At 41.4% G+C, this 19,684-nt stretch overlaps 1 protein-coding gene across 5 annotated transcripts in view; it reads left to right on the top strand.

Annotated features, from left to right (window-relative positions):
* The window catches only part of SLC1A7 (solute carrier family 1 member 7), a 92,843-nt gene that overhangs the window by 67,433 nt on the left and 5,726 nt on the right, over positions 1 to 19,684 (top strand). For 2 of the 5 annotated variants that reach the window (XM_037907171.2, XM_007062178.4), the window contains 4 exons: positions 1,696 to 1,795; positions 5,136 to 5,369; positions 12,161 to 12,355; positions 16,824 to 16,958. In XM_037907171.2, the coding sequence (XP_037763099.1) occupies positions 1,696 to 1,795; positions 5,136 to 5,369; positions 12,161 to 12,355; positions 16,824 to 16,958 (664 nt within the window). The remainder of the gene's footprint in view (positions 1 to 1,695; positions 1,796 to 5,135; positions 5,370 to 12,160; positions 12,356 to 16,823; positions 16,959 to 19,684) is intronic. The other 3 variants (XM_043521092.1, XM_043521091.1, XM_043521093.1) reach the window with 3 other exon arrangements.

The following is a 19,684-nucleotide window of genomic DNA, read 5'->3' on the forward strand; positions in this document are numbered from 1 at the left end:
TATAGAGGAGTATAAACAAGTCATTGTACGAAATATTAGTTTGTACTGACTTCGCTGATGCTTTTTATGTAGCCTGTTGTAAAACTAGGCAAATATCTAGATGAGTTGATGTACCCCCTGGAAGACCTCTGTGTTCTCCCAGGCGTACACATACCCCTGGTTGAGAACTACTGCTTTAAGAGACCAGTGAGTCATATACGCATCATTCAGCAGCCTCCAGTCTTGCCTGCTACCTCTCCTGTTGCCAGCACTTGCCAATACTCAGACATGAAAGAGTCTTCTTGTAAGCAAACCACAGTTATTCCTGTAAAATAAGAGGTGATCCATTTCCCCTCTTCAGCATTCTACTAAGTTAGAAAGCTAAGACTCTTGGAGAGCTGCCGTGGCTTAATAAAGCCAGTCTAGCTTAAAAAACTGAACTTTGTAATTAACATTCTGTTAGCATAAATGAGCAACATTGTTAATAAAATATAATGTGGTTTGTGACCAAAAATTTACAGCTAGATGAATATTAACAGACATATAAACCCACATCCTGCATGCATTGTTATTGTGAAATTGTTGGGTCTGACATCTAAGTGGCTCACTCCCCTGCATCAGGAGGGGATTGTTTTGGAACCATTACAATCTGGGACCTGGCCTGCAAATGCAGATGTTCACTCCAAGTGACAGAGCATGGGCCCCCAGTCAAACCAAACACTCTGTCCATCCAGAATAACTGTTAGAGTGCACCCCACTCACAGCTTCGTTTTCTTGTAAAGTTCTCTTCAAACATAAATTGATTTGGTGCAGTTTGTTTCTGAAATGCTTCCTTGAGTGATTAACATGATCCGTTACAATCCTCACAGGGGATCACTGCAGCAAATTAGTTAAATAGGAACATGATAGATAAGTTTTAATAATGTATACCTAATAATAAACATAACACCATACAGAAAATATAGAGTTACATAACTATTCTTGGAACTAGATCCCCTACCTTTATGACTGTTGGTTGCATATGAATGTGTTTGTTTTCTTTGCTGATTAGTCTTGTGCAGTAGTTTGGCCCTTTCCTTGTATTCATGTGCATTTGCTTGATTCTGCTAAGGCTGCTAAGCCAGGGTGGCAAAAAGGACCAGTTGTGAGGGTGGCTTTTATCTTATAGATGCTTATGCACTAGAAACTGGACTGAGACCAAATTAATTTCACAGACGTCAGATAATGGATTTTGGTCACTGCCAGTCTGGGCTGGATTTAAACTGGTGAGCCAGAAGAGAAAGGCTCCTGTTATCAGTTTTACCCTAAAATACACACACACACACACACACTCTCTCTCTGTCTATATATATATATATATATATATATATATATATATATATATGTCAGTGTTGTTGCCCTCTAGTGACTGGTGCATAGAAGGTGAGGGATTTCCTAGTGGGAAATCAAAGGAGATCTCCTTTAGCTTAAATGGTAGATGTTTGTCTTTGTGGAGCTGAAGAACCAAGGGCTGTCCTCCATGCCCTATATTTGTTTGTGTGATTTATATCTCTGTGTTTCTACAACACAGAGATTTGTTGGAATATCCCACTACCAATTATCTAACCCAGCTAGCCACCCTACACTTAGTTCACTTTGAGTTGCAGTAGAGAAGGAGTATGTTGGAGATTTTCAAGAGTAAATGAGAATTAAAACAATAAATGTGTTTGATTGCAGGTATAATGCTGGGCAGAATGGGTAACAGTGGAGTTCCCTTGGTCAGTTTTTGCCAGTGTTTAAATGAATCTGTCATGAAGATAGTGGCAGTTTCTGTGTGGTAAGTAGCTGTTTTATCAAGCAAAAATATAACTTTTAAAAAGTTGAAGTATATTTCAACAGAAAAAAATGCTCTGAGATGATGTAATCTTGTTTCCAGGCAAATTCATGGGGGACAACAACCTCAACTTTGTATGGCGTTAGTACTTGAAGGAAGTTATGCAAACATTCAAGGCCAGATGCTGGTCCCTGGCTCTGTTCCCTTTGCACCACTCCAGTGGCATAAAGAGGACAGAGAGCTGCCTCAACACAGATGCCAGGGATTCCCCTAACAAAGGGGAATCCCTGGGTGCCATAAAGCAACATATTTAGGTCTATGCCACCTGCTCCAGATGTAGATGGCATGGCCAGTGGTGTGGGCAGGGGCATGAAGGGACAGAATGACAGTGCATGGCCCTCTGGCAATCCCCAACCTGCAGAGTAGGCCCTAAAGGACCACTCTAGCCAAAATAACTTAGAATGCCCGTAAATTAGATTGGGGGCAAGTCTGACCCCAGATCAGGAGAATGGAAAGGTGGCTTAGACCTGGTATAACAAAAGTTAGCCCAGTAGAATTCATCTGTTTTTAGCAGAGCCAGCCACACATCTATACTCATGTCTGTCTCCTATCGAAATAACCCTCAGTTATTGCAAAATTGCTATTCCCCATTCTCGAGCAGTACAAATCTCTTACCAGTGTAGGTATATCAACACAATAGCAGTGTGGATGTAGTCTGACACAGAAATAGCTATACTGGTAAAGTCATCCTACTACAATCCCAACTGCACTGCTCCATGTCTGGTAACCTTTTTGACCAGTGGTCAGAGTGACTGGAAGTTCACTTGTCTTTAAATGGCCAGTGCATGCTTCATAGCTGCACCTGTGGGGTTACAAGCTACCTAGTGCAAGAGAGAGCATAAATCCTTACCAATAGAAAAAGTATAGCCCACCTTCATTCCCACTTCCAGATCCCATGACAAGCACAGCTCAGACAGACCTAGGCATCTGGTTCTCTGTTTTATGCACTTTATACCATAGACCTAGCTGGTTGTAAATGAGCAGATCTGAAGTTAGGTTACTAGAAATATCCATTACTTAGAAGACCCTGAAGAATACGCAAAATTGTAAAAAGTTCCAGGGCCTAGAACTTTTCAAATCCTTCCACGGATTAACAAAAACATTCTAACTTGGGAGGAACATTCCCTGAAAAGCAATAGAAATGCATCTGTCTAATAGTAGCCTTTGGCACGATAAAATAAATCTTAGGGCATGTCTACACTGCAATTAAAAACCTGCAGCTGGTCCTTGCCAGCTGACTCGGGGTTACGCATTTCAGGATAAGTGGCTGATTAATTGTGGTATAGACATTCGAGCTGCAGCCCGAGCTCTGTGGCCCTCCCACCTCGCAGGGTCCTAGAGCCCAGGTTCCAGCCCAAGCCCAAATGTCTATACTGCAATTAAACAGCCCCTTAGCCTGATCTCCGTAAACCCGAGTCAGCTGGCATGGGCCAGCTGCAGGTGTCTAATTGCAGTGTAGACATACCCTTAGATTCACTACTTGGCTCTTGCATCTCCCATAGCCAGTGGCAGATTAGCCACTGCATCAACGGGGCCCATGCCCGGGGCCCACGGACAATTGGGGTGACCCCTTGCCCCAACCCGCTCCGCCCACCTGGCACGCCTGCTGGGGAGCGGAGTCAGGGCGTGGGGGCTTGCCCTGCTCCACCTGCCTGGTGGTCCTGCCAGGGAGCAGGGGAAGCCCCCGTGCCCTGACCCCGCTCCCTGGCAGGAGCGCTTTGGGGGTGGGGGAAACACGACTGCAGGCGGAAGGGGTGGGGAGGGACCTCCAGTTCCTCTGGTCCAGGGCCCTGCAAAAGCTCAATCCACCTCTGCTCATAGCTTTATCCCTAAAATGCTGCTCTCAATTTCTGGGATGCTGTTAAAATTAAATGTGTGTGTGTGGTGGGGGGCGGGGGGGATGACTTTCAAAATATAGTTGACATTCGCTCTTTACATCAATGTCACTAATTTAAGAATGGCTCTTCAGCACTTTTGTGAACATTCTTAATAATGAGTAAATACTGCTACTACATCATTAATACATTGTAGTTACATAGCACCTTCCATCTGAGGATCTCAAAGTGCTTTGAGGTAAGAAAGGATCACTGCAGCAGCAGCAATGCCCACCTTATAACCTTTAGCCCAGAGATTACAGCACTCACTGGGAATGTGAGAAACCCAGATTCAATTCCCCCCTTTCTTCCGGAGGAGGAGAAAAGATTTGAATGGAGGTCTCCCACCTCGCTCTCAACCCATGACTGTTCCATTGTGGATAAATATTTAAACAGTCATGAGGAGAGAGAGAGAATGACTCTGTAGTCCAGTGGTTAGAGATCCTGGTCCACTCCCCCTGCTCCAGTCACTGTTTCGTTATTTATCCACACTGGAACATCTTCAGCAGGAGACACTGTGAGCAACCTCCCCTCCCCAAAACCAGAATATCCGATAGCTCAGTGGTTAGAGCAGTCTCCTGAGACGTGGCAAACCCCTGTTCAAATCCAGGGAGGAGGGAACTGAACCGGGTCTCTCACATACCAGGTGACTGTGTTAACCCTTGGGCTGTTATAAGGTGGGTACCAGAACCACCTCTTCTTCCTGTTAGGGTCCCATTCAGACTCTATCTGGTAGGCAGGCTCTGAGCATGCCTTCTGGATCAGGTCTTATATGCAACTTAGGTGTCTGAGCGCCTACCTTGTCCTGGTCTGTGACTCACACTGGGGCCTCGGCAGGAGATAGGTATCTGGACCCCAAGAGTGAGGCAGCAGTGCGTGTGCCCAGAGGCAGAAAAATAGGCACCTAGGGAACTATTACCATGAAAACGTAGGTCCCGAGTGAGTTTAGGCACCTTCGGGACTCAGTGATAGTTTTGTGGGTCACAGTGGAGCCAAAACTGGAACTAAGGCACCTAAGTGCCTTTGTGGACCTGGGCCTTAACTACTATGGTGATGGGAACCTTAAAATGCATACATTGAGGGAGAGATTAGATATACACTGCTTTATTAACAAATTGTATTTGAGTGTGTTGTGTGTGTCCTACAGGCCAGTCAGTAGAAAACAGTATCATTGCTAATAATTTGATATAAAAACATTTTCCCAGAACTTGTGAATGGAAAAGGAACAAGGGTCCAGTCCTACAAGACGCTCCTATGAAATTCTGAACACCCTCCATGCTTATTAAACACTGAATGGTTGAGTCCTAAGTCTGTATTGAAATGAAAGTACAGGAACTTGTTATCTCACTAAAGTGTTTGGTGGAAATGATCTGGCTCATAGTGATAAATCTCCCTCTCTCTTCATGTAGGTATTTTCCTTTTGGAATAGTGTTTCTTATTGCTGGCAAGATCTTGGAAATGGATGATCCTACAGCTATTGGGAAGAAGTTGGGCTTTTATGCCATTACTGTGGTTTGTGGTCTGGTGGTTCATGGACTGTTCATTCTGCCAATGATGTACTTCTTTATCACCAAGAAAAACCCCATTGTTTTCATCAGAGGGATTCTTCAAGCCTTGCTAATTGCTCTGGCCACATCATCCAGGTATTAAGCACTGATATTACTAAATACCTCTGAGGTCCTAATTAGAGCTGTCTGAAACTTGGAAGTTCAGGTGCGCAGGAAATGTCAATATTTCAAAATTTGATTTCATTCCAATTCTGGACCCGATGAAAAATGAAATATACCCCCCAGGATCTCAGCAGCTGCTGAGTGAAATTGCTGCTATTTGGTGGGTGACCGCTATGAAACTGACAAGAATCATGTCAGTTTCACTCAGCAGATGCTAGGGCTTCCAGAATCTGTGGTCCAATGTGCTAATTACTGTCAATATTATAAGCATCATTATCCCCATTCTACCAACGGATAAACAGAGACACAGAGAGGTTAAGTGACTTGCCCGAAGTCACATGGAGAGTCTGTTCCAGAGCTGAGAACAGAACCTAGGAACTTCCATTGTCTCCTGGGCTACCTAGTCTACACTGCATCCATATATTCCTGAAATCATAATGGTTCCAACTAAAGGCCATAAAAATTAAGGGACTGTCAGCATCTCTATTATAAATTTCATTTTTACAGGATGTTTATAAAATTTAATAACTTGCTAACTGAAATATAGTACAGTATATTTTGCACAGTGAAATCAGGAGCAAATTGCGTTTTGGGTGGCTTTATTAGTTCTAATGAAGTTTGAAAGTTTAAGGCTATTTTTTAAGTAGAACAACACATAAAAGTTTGTCGCTTCAGGTGCATTTGTATTCCCCAGACTCACAGATGATGATGATCTTACAGTCATAGATCTTAGTTGTTGGAAAAGACCTTTCAGGCTCCCTCTCAACACTCTCCCCTGATCCCACTAAGGTTTCCTCAGTCCTGGTTCTGAAAACCTCTAATGCTGGTGACAACACCTCTCTGGACCATTTATTCCATTACTTAATTCCCCTTAGTCTAAGGACATTTTCTTATCTATTCAACCTGAATTTTTCCCTCTTTAGGACTTGTGTCTCTCATTGTTTTACCTTTCTCAGCTCCAGAAAAAAGTGCCCCTTTCTCTTCTTCCAGTTTGTACTTTAGAAAGATAATGGCATTTTTCACCAGGTTAGAATCCTATACTTACCAAGTGTGGTCTTACCGGGGCTTTATAAAATAGCACAGTTACTTCCTTTGTCATACAATAGATTCTCTTCCTTCACATTTGTGAGTTCATATCCAATGTATTATTCACCTGATCTTTTCTGCATTATTGCTTTCTAAACAGCTATTTCCCCTTTTGATTGAAGCAGGTCATTATTTCTTCCTATGTATTTTACCTTTGGTTTCTCTCATCATCTGTCTGCCTATATCTCTGAGCCCATCAGATCATTCTGCAACTATTAGCTACCTTCTCTGTAGTTTAGTCTCTAGGGTACGGGTTGATCATGGTATCATGAATTTTTCAAAGTTTCTTTTCTAAAATGTACCAAAATCTTAAGTCATAGATATACAGCAAAAGTCAGGCCTGATTTATAGTGACCAAACTACAGACCCAACTGTCTAAACTGTGTTTTGTGTTTACACAGCATTCCTTGATAGTCTGCAATGCCAGTACGGACACAAGCAGAAAATTGTGCACATTCTCAAATGACTCTGTGCATAGCTTTGTATGCTGCATGTGCAATTGCCCGTTTGCACCAACAGATGCATTTTTCTGCAAGTGCAATGTAGACTTCTTTTTTAAAAAATATACATTATTTGGTGTTTTTCCTCTTACATGGTAGCATCTTGTGATGAGATAGTTGAACTTTTCACCTTGGTGATAGTGAGAAGAATAGATACTGCATATAACTGAGTTGTTGCCAAAAGAACATGCACAAATAATTGGTTTTGGAAAGTAAAGCTGCTTCTCCTGACAGTCATCACATCTGTATCTGATTAAGTACTACTTGCCACAAAGGCAACAAATTAATATTAATAATACAGGCACTGGATTATCAGATCATTTTAAAGCAGAACAAAAGGTTGGCCTACTAATGTGTCTCTACCATATGTTTCTGCATCAGTGCATGCCTACATCTAATGATAGACAGAACACTGAAAACCACCGGGTGTGGAAAGATTTCTTTAGTTAAAGGTCGTAACTATAGAAAAGACATACCATGCACAAAAAGTGAGACAAATCACTCTTGGGAGATTTCCCTGTTCATGTCAAGGGCCAGCTGTTTTCTTTGCCTATTATTATTAGTTATTATGGTAGCTCTTGGAAAACCCACTCAAAGATCAAGGCCACACTGTACAAACACCTAGCAAAGATAGTCTCCATTCCAGTGAGCTTACAACTACAGGTAAACAAGACAGACAAATGGGAGTGGAGGGTGCAGATGGGAAGGATGAAGTGTTTTAAATACAGATTATACTGGATAAAGCCATGGCCAAAAAGTAAATTATTCTTCACCTGGCTCTTTATATGTAGCAACACTAATGTAGACTATGACAAAGCTTAGTGAGTCTCTAGTGGATAATTCATCTTTTTACTGAATTTAGTGTTGGTGAAAGATGATGGAATGATAGATCAGGAGTCTAAATACATCTAGCTAACCACAGATCCGGTAAAACAAGGAAGTGCTAGCGCAAGCCTTCCCACACCAGCTCCTTAATTTGCCTTATCTTTGTTTTCCAGGGATCCTTTTTGAGGGTCATTCCCAAAGCTAATTGAGTTCTTGGCACCTCCGCCAAGACTGCAAGTAAGGGTGCCACTTTGTGGAAATGGTGCTGGTAGCATTGGGATGTGAACTCCTGTCCACTACAGGAACTGTAAGCCACCAAGCAGTCATCTCATTGCAATGACTTTGCTGACCTAAGCATAACTGGAACCCATAACCTATAAGTGAAGGGTTCTCCATCCAACAATCAGTCCCCATGTGCTGTCCAGTTTTATCACTTTAGATGCCAATGACATACTTGGCATTTGTATGGAAATGTCAAACATATAGGGCAAAATTCTGACTTATTTGCACATATATATTGGTGGAGGGCGGAAAGGGCAGAAGTTTCTTTTACCCTCCTCCTCATCCCCCCAAACAGCGCACCCAGACAGGACCATCGCACAACATGTGCTTGTTTCCTTTCATGTTTGGCAGGGGGTCCCAGTGATATACTAGGTAGCATTCCATATCCCCAAGAGGGTGTGTGGCCAGCGAGTTTGGGTGGTGATCCCAGGCTCTTAGGCCCTTGGACATTGTTCAGCTTTTGTGACAGGCACAAAGGGAGGCTTGGCTCAGGGAACATCTGTCGCTGTTACCATTCCTCCCCCCAGGCACCTCTCGCAGTGTGAAGGACAGAATTTGGCTAATAGATAGAATGCCCCTTGGTTTGATTATAATTTCCCTAGAACATGTAGAGGGTTTTTTTCTCCATAGTCATCTTTCTACAATGTCAGTGAATCAAAGGCAGCATCTTCTCAATAGTGCATCCCATCAAAAGAACCAGTTCTCTTTTCCTCTGCACACAGCATAAATAAAAGGTGAACATTTCAAGGGGCTTTTTGCTTCTTATGAAACTCTGAAACCTTGGCTCTTGTGCAGTGTAAATTAAAGACAGATTTAACAAAAGGGGGGTGTAACAATTCTAGATTAAGTCACCTTGTTGACTTTCTGGAGCAATAATAAGAATTAGGATTCATTTGCAAGATAAAGAGGCAGGGCTAAACAGCTGAAGAAGGTGTTTTTTCTATAGAGACTGGCTTTTCTTTTCTTTTGTGGCCTCCGTTAGAGCTTTGCATAACTGAAATATTGGTTTGTATTCAATCCTTGCCGCTGTACAAGCACCAAAATGGAGTGGGATAAATCTGTAATTGTTTTGCAATTGCTGGTCAGTAATACAGTCCTGAGTAGGACAAGATGCCTCCTCTCTTTACTAACGGCTTCAGGAAATTCTGAAGCATATTTAGCTATTCAAAAACAGTGCTTTAGATTTGGCCTCAAGGTATGGGTCAAGTGTTAAAACCTAACAGTTTCCTCAGCATTTGACATTAGACCCCAAAAGCTGCTTTTACTAACACTCAGTTAGGCCAGGTCTACACCAACAAGTTAGGTCCACACAGCTACATCACTGAGGGGTGTGAAAAATGCTAGATTTGAGTTTCATTGAAAACTGCAAAATTTAGGACAGGCTTTCAGAGATTAGTGATCCTTCTGATTGAACTTGGGCCAATTTTCTTGGGAACCTAGCACAGTCTATGGTTCCTAGTTGAAACCATGCAAAACTCAGTAGCTTCATATCATATCGTATCATATCAGTGGCTTCATAACCTCTTGGGCTGAAAATAGGCCCCAAAATTAAAAATTTTGGGTTTTGCTGAGTTTTGCTTTAATTTTCAGATTTGTTTGAGCCTGAAACTGAAAGCAAAGTTTAAGGATGTGAAACAAGAAGAAAAGGTTCACATAAACCCCACATGAACCAGAATTTTCAAGTTTTATTCTGCTGTCCTGAGTGGGTTACTGTCTGTCTGAACAGCTAGTTTCCCAAACTACCACCTGCATATCCTAACCGCAAGAGAGCATGTGGGACTTACCTCATCTTTAGTTGGAGTTTTTTATTATTTTTAATGTGGCATTTGGTAGGTAGTCTGTGTAAGATAAGAAAGAGTCATGAAGGATTGTTATTCATATGTTATGCCCTCTGGATGCATTAAACTTATAATAATGTAAAAAACTTTGAAAAAAGAATAAACATTTCCCCCTCCTCTCCATACAAAGAAACACAAGGATTCATTGTAAAAGAAGCTGTTGAGTTGCAAGAGATGAAGTTTTTATAAAAGAGGTGGATGTCACTGCAGAACTCTAAGTAGCTCAAAAGTGGTAATAATAGATTTTAAGTTAATTATTCATTATTATTGGCAGCTATGCCTATGGTTGAATTGCCTAACACTGTCCATTATAAGATGTTGGTTTCTGTTTTACATTTATATTCCAGTAGCACCTGGAGGCCAACTAGGTCAGGGCCCCATTGTGCTAGGCGCTGTACAAATCTATTACAAGTGATAGATCCAGCCCTGTCTTTTTGATTGAGTTTACAATCAAAGAGACAAGACATAACTGATGGATGAGATGAACAAGCAGGACAGGGTAAAGGGCAAGGAAGAGGAGAAGAGAGAACAAAAATAGGATGTGTGCAATTCTTGGCCAATAAGGAGCAGTAATTTCAATTTGCCACCAACCTAGCCATTCTCAGGTTTGTGATTTGATCGCTAGGGATCAAAATGGGTTACAGTTATATGGCTGCTTAGCGGTGTGTGCGAAGTGAACCAGTGGTCTCTGTCTCAGGGTATGTCAACACAAATTGCTATCATAGCACTGCAGCTACACTATGGTAGCACTTCAATGTAGACACTGCCTATGCTGACAGGAGGGGTTGCCAAGAGGAAGCAGCTATACTGACAGAAGAATTCATCCAACAACCTAGTGATGAAAATCCACTCCCCTGAGCGATGTAGCTGTTCCCAGTGTAGGCCAGCCCTAAATCTTCTCCTTAGTGCACAGATCTCTCTGTCCCAGCTGGCTTCTTTGGTTGCAGCATCAGCAGAGAGGGTAAGGAATGAGCAGGCACAGACACTCAACTGTACTTTCACTGGTCCAAAGAAGTGATCCCACCAGTTCACCATGGTTGAGGAACCTTGCACTTTATTGTATCTGATCTGTGGACAAACAGAGGACTTCAGTCCCCAAGGCTATTTATCTGACATCTTTCACCAGCACTAAATTCACTTGGAGGGTTGGGAGGAGAGAGTTTTGTAGAGTTCAGCTCAAGGAGCAACCTGTTTTTAAAATAATCCTGTTTACTGTGTAGCCATTATAAATTGTTGCCTAAACAGGTATTTTATTTTTGGTTTGGTGTCAATACTCAGTAGGCACTGGCACAATCTTAAGGGCGTACACTGCCCTCAGTCTGTGTTCAAAACTCCCATTGTTAGTAGGAGCTGAGGCCCTTAAATTTAATAAGCATGGGGGATAGGGGGAGAAATCCTGTGCAGGCACAGGATCAGACTTACATTTTAATAAAACTGCACTATTTACTGTATGCTTGAAGGGAGATGGGGTGGGCCTGAGACATGTCCTCTATCCCTATTGGAGCCTTGAGGAGATCCTTGCCTTTCTTTGGTTTACATCTTACCCTGCTTCAAAGCTTATCATCAGGGCTATCAACTTTCTGTCTAAGGAGGACGGGATGGAACTTCCTTCCGAAAGTATCAACAGTGAAATTTTGATTCGAGAGGCATCACAACTGAGCTGTATGAGACACTTTCCTTCCTTGACCCTTTGGTGGCTAAACACACAAAATGGCTTCTGCAGCATCTCCAGCCCTTGCTTTCTACCTTTCATAGGTTAGAAGGCCAGAAGGAACCATTGTGATTATCTGGTCTGACCGCCTGCCTAACACAGGCCATAGAACTTTCTGAATAAATCACTGTTTGAACTAGAGCATACCTTTTAGAAAAACATCCAATATTGATTTAAAAATGTGTAGAGCGGGAACTGAACGATTGTCTCTTGCGTAACAGTGCAAAGCAGACTTTGCACATACACGCTCAAGTGCCTTGTGCTCATTAAACACAACTGACCTGCTCTTGCTCTCACAGAAGCCAATGACAAAACTCCCATTATCAGTGAAGCCAGATTGGCCTGATACATAAGCAGACACAGAAGCGAAGATAGGAAGTAGGGCTTGAATGGATACAGCATTGAATATGATCTATATGCAGGGGAAGAGAGATGAGTTTGCTGCTTTTAATGTTAGTCCCTGAGGATAAAACAGCTTTCAACATGTGTTTGGTTTTGGTTTTTGTTTTGGATGTTTTGCAGCTCAGCCACATTGCCTATAACTTTCAAGTGCTTGCTGGAGAATAACCATGTTGACAGAAGGATTGCCAGATTTGTGTTGCCTGTTGGGGCCACGATCAACATGGACGGAACTGCCCTCTACGAAGCGGTGGCAGCAATCTTTATTGCTCAAGTAAATAATTATGAGCTGGATTTTGGACAGATTATTACTATAAGGTATAAACAAAAGCCCAGCAACCTTTCCATTTGACTTATTAAATCTGTGATGTTCTCTCCTTTGTGTATCAAGCACATTACTGCGGCTGCAATCTTCAGTTCAAAGCTTCCTGTAAGATCAGGGCTGGTGTGGAGGGAAATCTTATTAGCACTATTAAAATAGACATGAACGGAGAAATATATTGCATTTCAATTTATTAAATTGGCTTTTTTTGTCCTTCGCTTTTTGGCCAGTTGTAGCTCATTCATTTAGGATTACAACTTTGTTGCTAGCAGTGTTTAATTTTTTCCCCTTGAATCCTATAAAAAAAAATGAATCCCTCCAAATCCCTGTGCTGTTGGGGATGCACTTCCAGTGCATAGGACGGGGAGTATGTAAAGACCAGCCCCTTCCCTCCACGAATAACTTTAAACATTGTAAACTTCAAAGGTAAGCTCCTCAGCAATGAGTTCTGCCCTTTACACCACAGGAGGGCCAGAGCAGCGTTCAGGAACCCTAAGTACCACAGCAGACCAGGGGAGGATTCATCAAGTGCAGGCAATATGGAAGACAGCTGTAAGGTTGCCTCCCAAGGATCCCTCGCAGGTCTTGATAAAACAGGGGCATGCTGGGCACATCAGGAATGAAGCATGGCAGAGAAATTCCAACTGCATGGCCCATAGGGCAAGCCCAAGGAGGCTGCTGTAATTTACGCCTGCAGGGCTATCTACGTTACAGAATGGGTCTCCTCAGGTTTTAAACATGGCTTCTACTGCTGCTGCTTGTAAATTCTCACTGGCTAGAGAGCCCTGACTATAGATTCTATATTTTAAATAACTTCTTCTTGAAAATAGTGTAACCAATCCTAAATAGAAAAAAATATTCCAACCAGTTAACTATTGCCAGAATGATTTCACTGCCTGCCAAAGAACGCCTCAGGGAGCGAAACCTGCAGGTTTTTAGCAAGGAACGAATGATTAGAAAAACATTCATATAATGAGTAAGGCCTGACCACATTAGAGATCGACCTACCATCTACCCTCTGACCTCATCTCCATCGTATCTGGGCATGTTTACACTGTTGTGGCCTGCACATCTTCAGTTCTAGTGTGTATAAAACCTGAATGACAACAGCAAGAAAGTTTTTTCAATTAGCTTTTTCCTATAACTGGGGTCTGCTTATGAATTAATGGGAAAGTTTGGTCAAACTAGAAAAAAAAAATCAATCTGGCCCATATGAGCTGTTGCCTTCTCGCCCTGTACTATAAGTGAGAATGGTCATGTGCAGGACTATCGATATGTCTACTCAGCTGGGAGAGACAATTCACAGCTCAAGTAGCCATACATGTGCTAGCTGTGCTCAAACTAGCGTATGCTAAAAATAGCGTGTGACTGCAATGTGTGTGACGGCGTGTGACTTGGCCTAGTCACCTGAGTGCAATCTCGGCCAACCTCCTGGGTACATATTTGGGTGGCTAGCCCAAGCTGCCTCTCATGATGCCGAGGCCACATTGCTATTTTTAGCACACCAGCTCGCGGAGAACTAGCACATGTACATCTATACACAGCAGCTGGGACGTGTGATTCCCAGCTTCTGTGTAGACATACCCTTAGTCTTTGTGATCTATGATTTGGTTACACTTTAATTAGAGATGGGCCCAGAACAAAGATAAAAACAAGTGGTATGTTATAAAAATCATCCAAATGGAAGAGGAAGATGGAAAGGGTGATCTGGAAGATTAGAGAACAAGAAGGATGATGGGAGATGGAAAGAATGTATATTGTAAACTGCTCAGAGCAAAACCATGTCTGCTCATTTGCCAAGCACAGGCTTCATGCCAATAAATAAGGGGATATAAGTAAAGCCAGAGTAGGAGGAAAGGGACAAAGGAAGATTAAAAACAAATCAAAGAGAGGAAGGAAATCAAGGGTAGAATGGAAGGAAAGAGAGGGCGAAAACAGATAGTTAAAGGTGATCGGCCCCACAACAAAATCTAATCTTGAATTCCACCACTGAATCTAACCATCTTCGGTCTAAGATGGGACAAACCCTCTCTAGATTTAGCTGCTCCCACGCTGGGAGATTTGAAATCTGGATCCAAACCTGAACATCCCCAAATTTCAGGATGTTCTGGTTTGATTTTTTTTTTTTGTCCCAGCCTGTTACGAAGATAGGTTTGAGGGGGATCGAGATCTGGTACTAAGATTGCAAGGGCTTGTTGAGGCCCATCTCTGTAGAAGTGAAAGAACTAAAGACACTCTCCTAACCTTGCCAATTTCCTTTTAATGTAATTATGCCAACAAACATCTCTATTTGGGACCATTGTTTAGTGGCTGAATTTGTGAAGTTGGCCTGAAAAGTAGCATGAGCAACAGCAGAATTCCCTGATTTTACTAATTAAAGGCCCTATACTTGCTCCCAGGTAAGTCATTGGTAGTTTCACCACTGACTTTAATGGGAGCAGTAGCAGGTCTAAATCCTGGTTGGCAACCGAGTCAGAGATTCTGTTCTGAAATAGTTTGGTGTCCAGGGAACCTTTAACATTCACCACTGAATTTCATTTCCATTTCGTACATTGAGATGACATTCCTTTCTGTTTAGGCTAGGCACACCACCATGGTATCCAAATGCCACACAAGCTTTAATTTTTTTCAACTTGCTTATAAATCTAAATTTTCACTCTCCCTCTACCCACATAAGGAATTTATTTATGTATTGTGGGCAAGCTAAGACTCCTAGGTTCTTTTTATTATAGCACCATGGATTCATTGTGTGGGTTTGAGTAAGTCAATGAACATCTCTGTTCCACAGTGTCCTCATTGGAAAATAGGGATAACAACAGTTTGAGGCTTAATTAACTAACATTTGTAAAGAATTTTGAAATCATGGGATGACAGGTACTGTATAAATGCAAATGGTTATTACTTACTATTTCCTTTAGTAAGTCACCCACTTACTGTCTTTATATTTATGTTTTGTCTTTTCTAGTAGCTGGCCTAACTCTCTTCCTCCTGTCTACCTCTTTCCATCTGTCAACCTACCCAATCATTTATGCTCCTGGAAAAGGGAATCCATTTTCCAAAAGAGCACTAATTAAATAGAACACTGAACAAGTATGTAGTAGAGAGCTTAAGCCTGCATGGAAACTAATATTTGTATCAGAGATGGTCTCAAACTAGAATCCTGATCTAAGACTCCCCCCACTGAACATGGGGAAGAGGAACTCAGAATGGTACCCTCAATCTGAAAACACCTAAGCTTTGTCTCACCTAGATCATGATCCAAACACTCTGACTCAGTCCCATTTCTTATTTGAAGTCAGACATTTGGTTCAATACTCAGTGTCAAATAAAAATGAATTTTTCAGTTCATTCATTCACTATTTGTATTGCGATAGAGCCTAGAGTCCCCAGCCAAGATTGGAGACTGGCACCCATTGTGCTAAATACTGTACAAAGACGTAGTGAACGGCAGTCCTTGTTCTGAGGATCTTACAGACTAAGTAGATGAGGCAGGCAAAGGGTAGGAGACAGGAAATATTATTATCATCCCTGTTTTACAGATGAGGAACTGAGGGATATAGAAACTAAGTGACTTGCCCAAGGTCACACAGGAAGCCTGTGGCAGAGACAAACTGAATCCAGAGGTCTTGAGTTCCAGCCTAGTTCCTTAATCACAAAACTATCCTCTCTTTTCCAGAGGATGGAATTTTAAGTCTGCCCTCTTCCTGCCTGGCTGAAAAATACGAGAATCAAACAGGAGTAGTGACTGGTTTCTATTTTCCAGAAACATAAGAGAAGGATGAAATCATTCATGCTTGCTTCATACTTAGACCCAAATAGATGAAACCAGGATCTAGGATGAGATCCTCACCCCTACTCCCGTTCATATATGCTGGCTAGAAGGGCTAGAACAGCATAAAAGGACTGGCAGAGGAGGATTCCCTTGGTGCAGGAACTACAGACATCATCTATTAGGTTCGTTCCAAGGACCTCCTTGCAAGCCTTGACATAGGTTTTACACTGAGGGTGGGTGTGTATCAACTTCAAGTCTGCAGTATGCAGCATTGAAGAGATTCTGGGGACAGGCTGACATCATTGAGACAGGCCCCCACAACTGTTTAAATTACACTGAAGGCTGCAAAGCAGCCTAGAATCAGGAGGGTGCAAAAGTAGCTTAAAGCCACTTTAGCTGCCCTCCCTTCCCTTAAGGTCAGAAGTTCTGTGCCATGGCTTAGAGGCGCAGTGCAGAATCTTACCACTGGAGCTCACCCACTTGGCTATAGGCATAAAAGATGAAAATGTAGCAGGCTAATGTGTCCCATTCTAGCCATCTGGCTGATTTCTAATCACAGTTCATCAACTCCTGTTGCCGTGGCTTGTACGTGAGTGATTCTGGTCCAGAAACAGTCATGTAGAGATACTTTGTGTTATTGCCAGCCATGTGATATGGCTGTAAAATCTTATTGTTCCTCTTCTTGTTTAAAGTATCACAGCAACAGCTGCCAGCATAGGTGCTGCAGGGATCCCACAAGCTGGCCTTGTGACTATGGTCATTGTTCTGACATCAGTTGGGCTGCCTACAGATGACATCACTTTAATTATTGCAGTTGACTGGGCATTGTAAGTAACTTAGTGTCTGAACCTTCCTTCCATCTGCAAATCAAGTTGTTTTTCTGTACTCTGCATGTCAATCCATAGACGCTTAGGGTGTCACAGCTGTCATTTCTGCACATCATAATCACTGGGAACTTCACAGAGACAACAGGGATAGAACTTGAAAAGGCACCCAAACTAACAGAGACTCCTCATTAGCAGTATAGCGTCTGTGGCCAGAGCTAGCTGAATAAATAACAAATAATTTATTTTGAATTTCAGCTCTTTCTTTGTGAATTGCCCATGAGCAGATTTAAACTTTCATATCCTTCATTATTCAAAACTGTTCAAGTTTTTGGTATCTAGATTATGAGCAGTTCAGGTCTTAGCTCTGATAATGCACAGGCCAGGTCTACAGAGATAATCTAAACAGTTCAGCATTTTATCAGTTAACTCAACTGTTGGCATTCGTGTTCAGACATGATAACATTTTGCAGTGTAGATGAGGCCATAGTTGAGCAGTTCTGATTATATCCAGTAGATATAATACCCTCTCTCTCTTTACAATAGCTGCTTTTCTTTTATTCTAAGTAAGTCCAACAATCTTACATTTCTTCATGATTCCTCTAAATACAGTAAAGATCCATCGCACAAGATGCTACAAAAGTGCAATTACAAGTTCACTGTATTTTATTTAAACTTACCACACTAAAAGAACTTTATGAAGTATTCGGGGGGAAAAAGTTGGGCTTGTGGCCTTTTTTGTTTCTGTAGGAGGCTTAGACAGCCTGAAGGTTGAGTATTTTTTTAAGTTTATTTTTTACTTTCAAAAATATCAGGAATGTCAAGTCTGGCTTTTCTTGGTTTTGCTGGAGAACTTCTCGGATGTTCCTGGGATGTTTATTGTGACCTCTAACCTTTAAAGGGCAAGGGTGTTGAATCTATAACAAAGCCATTCTTTAACAGATAACAAAGCTCAACAAAAACAAGGTGTTTAAACACACTGACTAAAAAGCTCTTCCCGTCTCAATTACTTGGCTCTGACTCAATACTTGTAAAGTCACCATTTCACTATTTGTCTTGTCATCAGAGCCTTTCAGCTTAGACAAGCCTTGAATTTCTAGTGTAAAACCAGCAGAAATTTAAAAACAACAACAAAAAACCACTTCAGGCTCTATAAAAAGATCAAAGAAGGTTGCATGCCCAATTTTTTTCTTTTGCAGGTCACCTTGAGTGAGAAGGGCATACTTACATTTCTTGGACTAGTGCTTGGCAGTTTCATAAACCTATAGGTGCAGAGTGAACTGATCTGTCCATACTGTGGCTAGCTTTACAAATATTTTCATCATTACATTTGGGGGTAGAAAAACATAAAGTTGCTTAAATGATCTGACAGAATTGAAATCTCCATTACAATGCATTAGTTGTATTGCTTGTAGAATAACTCATTTAGGTAACCTTAGTGGGTACGTGAATTTAATAATTTTATCCAGTGCCCAAGAAAAAACATACACACACTTCTTACCTACTTTGTTAAAATGTTGAGTACAAGTTTTGTATCTGATTATATATAATTGTACCCTCTTATCAGACCCCAAAATAGCTTCTTCCCACTCAAAGCTGCCTCTAGGCAGAGCCCAAAGCTAACCATCTAACATGTCTTTCCAAGAGTCAAAACTTGTTCACAAGCTAAGAAAAAACTTGTAAGATTATAACAGCACCTCCTGCAAACACCTGCTGTAACTACATTTTTGCTTTTTACTTTTACTTGTGAAGATCTTCATCAAAGCAGAGTCAAAAGCAGTAAGTTAAGGCTAAGAGGGATAGATACATCTAGGTCCAGATTTTTAAGTGCAGTAGACATGCAATTTTCATGTGTAGTTACTGTAACTGTATATGTAATTTGGATAACTGCATGGAGGTGCATCTAATTAGGCATGCAAATATACTTGCAAATTAGGCATGCATAAAGTGTATGAAAAGTCTGGCCCATAGAGTTTAAATCCACTATGTTCTATATGCTTTGAAATCTGAGGAGTACGATATTGGACCTTCATTCACTTTTATAAGCCAAACATTTGAATGATTCTGAATCTCAGTTTTATTATACAAATTCATAAATTAAGTTACACTGAAAACTTTATCATATTGGTGTTTCACACACAAAAGGATACAGTTAGTTTGAAATACATGCAGTGTAGCTGTAGCCATATTGATTCCAGGATCTGAACGAAACAAGGTGGGAGAAGTATTACCACACCTACCTTGTCTCTCTAACTTGAAATATTGTCAACTGGAAATAATGTATTGAAAGTAGTTTCAGATACTACCCTTGTCCGTGAGTCCCATCAATATTTGTGGTTTTACAATCCATTTTTTAAAAATATTTTTCTTAGTATTGCTGTGTGAGACCCCTGTACAAACAAGGGGAAACAGACTGATTAACTGACTAAACAGGGAGAACACTGAAACTGGTCCCAGGATATGAGAATCGTGAAATCTATTATACAGATGTTGTCAAATGCACAAAGTCAATAAACTGAAAATATTCTCTCTCATTTCTTTCTGTCCTAGTCTTAACTGTTACTTGTAATGATAGCAGGTAAGGTGTTTTCAGACAGGAGTGTGATATAAGTTGACTGTTTCCTGTTAGTTTGATATTGCCGGGAAAGCATTGTTATTTGGGTATGTTGTTCTGGAAGACTGCAGACTCTGCTACACACAGTGATCTCCTTAACCAGCATTCTGGTTGC

This window comes from Chelonia mydas, chromosome 8 (assembly GCF_015237465.2).
Source record: "Chelonia mydas isolate rCheMyd1 chromosome 8, rCheMyd1.pri.v2, whole genome shotgun sequence".
NCBI classification, from domain to species: Eukaryota; Metazoa; Chordata; order Testudines; family Cheloniidae; genus Chelonia; species Chelonia mydas.